At 48.6% G+C, this 6,000-nt stretch overlaps 1 protein-coding gene across 3 annotated transcripts in view; it reads left to right on the forward strand.

Annotated features, from left to right (window-relative positions):
- TEKT3 (tektin 3) overlaps positions 1–1,592 on the forward strand; it is a 70,883-nt gene extending 69,291 nt beyond the window's left edge. For all 3 annotated transcript variants that reach the window (XM_035342625.1, XM_035342626.1, XM_035342627.1), the window contains exon 8: positions 1,244–1,592. In XM_035342625.1, coding sequence (XP_035198516.1) covers positions 1,244–1,460 — 217 coding nt within the window. In that variant the 3' untranslated portion in view covers positions 1,461–1,592. The remainder of the gene's footprint in view (positions 1–1,243) is intronic.
- Positions 1,593–6,000: the final 4,408 nt, after the last annotated feature.

The raw sequence follows: 6,000 nt of genomic DNA on the forward strand, positions 1-6,000 counted from the left end.
ACTTGGATAAACATCCTCCTCCTGATGCTTGAATGTGCCCTGTTTGCAGGGACAAGCCTCATACACCCCAATAGCATCACCTCGAGAGCGCTCAGCTCCTTCCCCTGGGGTAACAGTAAGAAAGGTGCAACACAAGGAGAAGCAGGTAGCAGCAAGGGCTGTCCTCACCTGCCCTGGGGACACTGGAAAACAAAAACTCTCAAGCACAGGATCGCGCGAGGCTCCTGAAAGACCAGGGCAGGCTGCGCAACTGCTTCTTGGCATTTCTTCAAGGTCTTATCTGCCCCGTCAGCAGGAGAGGCTTGGCCAGGGCTTCCTTCCGTGCCTCCTCCTCCTCCTTCACCCTTCAGCCTTCCAAGGTTACCAGGCACTCTGAGAGGAAGGCAAGCCAAAACCAGCAGCTTTCCCAAAGAGGCAGAGGCGAGGATGTTTCACAGATAAGGGAATTGTCTCCCTGGCCCCTGGCTGTGACCTTGCTGCTGCTGTAGGCACAGAAGGAAAAACAAACCTAAGCTGGCCAACTTACTGGGTGGGAGCTGGTGGGTTTGTGAAACTGGAGGGGTTTCCCCCTTTTTCAGAGAAAGGAAGAAAACCTGGGGAGAGCCCAGCTGCTTCCTACTCTGTCTTACCCATCCTGATGCCACCTCTGCTCTCCTCTGATTAGCATCACCCCGACGCTGTCCCTGCCTGGAGGAGAAGCCAGGCACCCAAGGGTGTCCCGAGCAGCCACACCTGTGCAGGAAGGAGGGGGCTGAGCTCCCTGCCTGGGCTGCCTCTTGGCTTGAACTGATGGGAAATCTTTGAAAAGCAATTTTTAAGCTTTCTCAGCACACCCAGCTCTTGACCCTCTTTAGCATCTCACTTGCTGTTTTTATTATTATTATTATTATTATTATTATTATTTTGTTTTTTGTTTTTTGTCTTCCACTAGTTTCACATTCACTTTTAGCCTCTTGCAACTCTCCTCTGCTGCTGGCTGTGCGTCTTTGGGTGTGGGGAAGACCTTGGCCCAGGGAGATCCAGGAGGGTGAACAGACAAAGCCACAAACCCAAAGGGGAACAGGAAACCACTGGGGCTCCCTGCCCTGGCGCAGCCTCCTGTCCTCAGCTTTCACATGGAGGAGCAGCCCAGCCCTCAGCTTTCACGCACGGTTGCCAGAAAATGGGGTTGTGTTAATCTGACCTCACCGAAGGGGGAAATCCTTCTGCCTCCATGCTCACGGGGTTTCTTGCTGTTCCCCAGCCTCGTCAATGAGGTCCACGAACTCGATGAGACTATCCAGGGCCTGCAGCAGCGCCTGAGGGATGCTGAGGACACGCTGCAGACATTGGTCCGGGCCAAGGCAGTCCTGGAGCACGACCTGGCTGTCAAAGCCAACTCTCTCTTCATTGACCAGGAGAAATGCATGGGGATGCGCAAGAGCTTCCCCTGCACGGCACGGCTGGTGGGGTACGTCTAGGCTGGGCTCAGCCCCGCTCCCACTGCCTGTTGTGGGATGCCTTCTCAGTTCAGGTAGGATGCCTTGAAAATCCACGGTCAGACTTCCTGGTGGAAGCCCCGAATAGGAATTAAATGCTCACTTTGTGTGTTACACGGTCTAATGTTTTGTTTTGGTTTGGTTTGTTTTCTCCTTCCCTGCTCGTTCAGAGCATGTCAGTAGATGAAAATATCCCGTGTGCCCTGAGAGCAACTCCCCCCCCCAGGGGATTCACCCCTCCCTTTCAGTCAATGATTTTAGGAGAAAAAAACTGTCCGGTCTTCCTCCTTTTGAGTCTGTCTGTGGAAAAAGCACAAGGGGAAGTAACGGCAGTTGTCAGAGTAATTAGGTGTTGACATCCATCATGTATTTTTAACAGTGCAGCAGAAACACAAGCTATCCTGAGAAGCGCTGCAGTATCTTCCGCTCATAAACAGGAAAACTTGCATTTTAAGCTGGTTGCTGATGATAATTTGCTTGCTTTTGAAAAATCTAAGTGTCTTCTAATATGACAGCATGGGGAAGTAAAAAAAAAAAAAAAAAAGTAAAACAAGGAAATATTTTTGACCAGCTAATTGATGAAAATGTGGTGGGTTTAGTTTTGTTCTAAGTATGAATTGGTTCTTAATTTAAGCTCTCGGGTTTGGTTTGTTGGTGGAGACACCAAAATCTAAGCTCTGCAATTTAGACCGCATAAAACCCAGAGGGGATCAGGAGGGAGGGCACAGGTGGGTGATGTTAATTGTATCTGTGCCTGATATTTTTTATTATTATTTTCTTTAAGGAAATTTTTTGGAGGTTGCATATCATTGCCTTTACTCCAGCTTTAGTGTTGTGTCTCATCTCAGTCAGTTCACCCTCCTAAATAATTGTCTGCAGGAGCAGGCTGTGCCCATGTTCTGCCCTATTTGACTCTCACGGTTCCTGCTAGAGATGTGCAGAGGGCCATGGATGGGGGGAGCTGAAATAAGGCATAACAGAGGCCATAAACACTTCAGATTGCAGGAAACCATTCAACCTCTTTCCAGCTCCTCATTCCCTTCTAAAAATCCCCAGCCCCAGTTTGGTCAGAAATGGAGGTTTCTGTTCCGCCCCAGCCTTGAGGCTGCCCATGTCCCTAGGGACAGGCGTTGGGGCTGATGGGGAGCAAGGAGCCACGGGGCCCTCACCGGCTCCGTGTCAGCCAGATGGGGAATAAAACATCTCTCCCAAGTGCTGACATGAAGCTGCCACGATCTTTAGACACCACGAGCAGCAAGGTCGCCAGCCAAGAGTTTCTTCATCAGCACATTTGGCAGTGTGGACACAGAAAAGGGTTTCCGTCCAGCCCTTTTGGAGCACCGAGTACCGAGGGAAGTCCCTTGGCACAGTGCTCATGCAGGGATGTCCCTTTGGGACTTTACTGTACGAAAAGGAAATCAAACAGAAGCCCCAAGAACGAGGACCAGAGGCAGATGGTGGTGTTTGCTGGGCTCCCTCGTAGCCCTGATCATGCCCCAGGAGCTTCAAAGCCCATCGTTAGGATTTGTGGGTCCCTGCTGGGCCTGCACCCATTCAGCACCCATTATCCATAGCCTTTCCGTGGTTGAACCTTCTCAGTTCAGTCTCTGCAGGGTTATTTTGGGGGTTGTGACCCAGCAGCCTCTGTCTTTGATGTGCACCAGGTGCGTTAAATAACTGCCCTGCCTTCCTGCATCTGCTGCGTGAGGTGCCTTTGCTGTTGTACCATTAAATGATTTGCTCTCATAATTCACTTTTAGATAGTACTGTCCTTCCTGTCTGCCCCTGCTGCCTTTCTGCATTGATTTGATGTTTCCTTTCTTTAAATGCCTTCATTCTGAAGAACAACGTGCCTACTTTTATTGCTGTTTATTACCGTTTTATTGCTTGCTTTATCAGCCAAGTTGCTGAGGAAGATCATTCGTGTAAATTCCTTTGCATCCCACAGCCATATTCCCACCCTCCCTCCTGCATCATCCCAATAAACCCTGCAGAACTGGATTTGTAGACTGTTTGCTGTCTGGAGCACAGAAAATAAATGAATAAAACCATGACAACATTGCTTCATGCAAGCTAAGCATCATGCCCACCCCAGACCCAGTGACGAGTCAAGGCCAGTCTATCAAAATGCTGTTCAATGAGAGGCCTGGGCAGTTTTGCTGCCTAAGAAAAAAAAAAAAAAAAAAAGGAAAATCAGTGAATGTCTGATATGAATTTGAGTGAAAGGAAAGCTTGCCAAAAAAGCCTGTTAGCAGCATATTGCACAACTAGTGTAGATATGCTCTAGGGAGAGAATTCCCAAAGCAGCATCAGCATTCCAAAAAACCCAACTCATCATTATCATGAAAAAAATAAAATAGAGAGAAAACTTGAGCTAAACATTTAAAGAAACTTGGGCAGTGTTGGAGCACAGACATGGCTGTGCTGGCTCAGACCAAAGTCCGATGAGCCCCAGATTCAACCTCTGACAGAGCCAAGGGGAGATACTCAGATAAAACGACCAGAAGAAGGCAAGTGCCTGTGATACTTTCCCAGCCTACTTTCCCAGCTTCCAGCAATTAGTATTTGAAGGACTTCCTGAGCTGCCAGTGCTGTCCTTGAATTTAACAGCCCCCAATGGATTTGTTTCACATGATCTCGTTCCAGTTGTTCTTCGAGCCCCTGCAGACTTTCGGCATCTGCTGTGTCCCTCGGCAGGGAGCTGCAGGGCACGGAGCAGCCCGCTCAGAGCACTGGTGGCCAATCCCATGGAAATCCCTGAAAAAGGGATTAAACCCAGAACTGCTGAAGCCAAGAGGGTAGAACTCAATAACCTGGGCAAAAAGGTGGCTTGAAACTGCTTTAGAGGTGGGTTCAGTACAGGAGCTCACAGCAGGTTGGCTCCTTTTACATGCTGTCAGCGTGCCAGAGAGCACAAATCACAGTTTCTCAAATTGTCTGAGTATGTTCTGACACACAGGCATGTCCCAGCTGGGAAGCACAGTTGTTTTTTTGGCTTTTGGAGCTAGTGGGTGTATTTTGGTTTCATTGAGGCCAATGGGGATTTTCTCCAGTGATTTCAGCCTGCCTCTATCAGTGATGACAACTGGCTTGGAGCTGAAAGGAGAAAGTTGGATGAAGTTTTTTCAGGGGCATGAATGTAGACTTGACAGGACTGAAATATTTTACAAATTCTTCTTGGTTTGGTGGAAAACAAATGGCAGGAAGAATAAGTAAATGTCTCTAAGATCTATTAGAACTCTTGTTTTAGAAGCTTGCTACATTTAAATGCCTGTGTCTTTCCTTCATCCCCTTCCCTTCCTTTCTTTTTTTCATTTTTTTTTTTCCTTGAAATGGCTTTTCAAATATTCCTTCCATGAGTGTCCATATTATGATGCATCAGTGCTTATTGCTCTCTTTATTGCCCTACTTGCACAGTTGTTTGAAAACAGGATTGTTTTCCTAATCCCAGCCCTGCATGAGTCCTGGGCTCGCTGACGGCAGTGCAGGTTTCTGTCCCTTCACCTTTGCATTCAGAATCTTCCATTGTTCATGGTCTTCATCACAGGGCAGGGAACAGGAAGCCACTCCCTAAAACTGTGATGATGGAGCAAAGTCCTGGGGTTAAACGTGTTCATCCACAAGAGGGGACATACAGAGAAAATCTGGTCTTTTGGAGTAGTTTGGAAAGGTTTGGTTTCAGAGGAGTTTAGGCCACCTGGCCTGGGGCCAAGAGCAGGAATGGGATGGTGTACGAGTACGCTGGACTGATGGTGGCAGAGCCCATGATGTGCTGGTTTAGGCAATGCCATGGACATCATTCACTGAGTATTAGACCCTCCCCAGCCTCAAAGCCCATTGCTGCCTTGCTAAAGTAGCATTTGAGCCTCTTAATGTTATAGGGAATGCAAGTGCTTTCTTTACTTCTCATTGCTCTATTCTAGAAACTGAAGCTGAAGCATCAGAACAGTTTTAAATGATCCCATGGCAAAGGTTCAGATTTTTCACCCAGTGTTTACACAATCCTTTAACCTTACATCTTTCCCAGCAGCGCCTGTGGCAAGTCTTGCTTGTACACAAAACATCTCTGAAATTTATTCCAGCGCCTGCTTTCATTTAGGCAGCAGCCAGCGCAAGCCACACTCGTACAGATGAGCAGGACAGGCCGTGTGGTGGGGAGCACGGTGCAATTCCCCATCCTGCACGGGGCTGGAAGGTGATGCCATCTCCAACAAAACCCCAAAGGGCTCCCTTGTGAATGTCATCCCTCCCACCTCTCCTGCCTGACAGCAGCCAGCTGGTGCCTCAGCTCGAGGAAGGAGCAGAGGAGAGCTTTGCCTCCAGTGTCCCATGTGAGCTCTGCCCGGTCCTCAGCCACCTGAGCTGCGGTGACAGCACGCCTTCAGGTGGTTTTTTGGAAGCCCTGCTCCGCTGGGATGATGCACCTTTCCAAGGTCTGAGGAGCACTGGGTCAATGTGCTCTTCTCTCTGGGTTTCCTCCACAGATTCTAATCTGCAACTCACAGCCAAAATTGGCTTCATT

This window comes from Oxyura jamaicensis, chromosome 18 (genome assembly GCF_011077185.1).
Source record: "Oxyura jamaicensis isolate SHBP4307 breed ruddy duck chromosome 18, BPBGC_Ojam_1.0, whole genome shotgun sequence".
NCBI classification, from domain to species: domain Eukaryota; kingdom Metazoa; phylum Chordata; class Aves; order Anseriformes; family Anatidae; genus Oxyura; species Oxyura jamaicensis.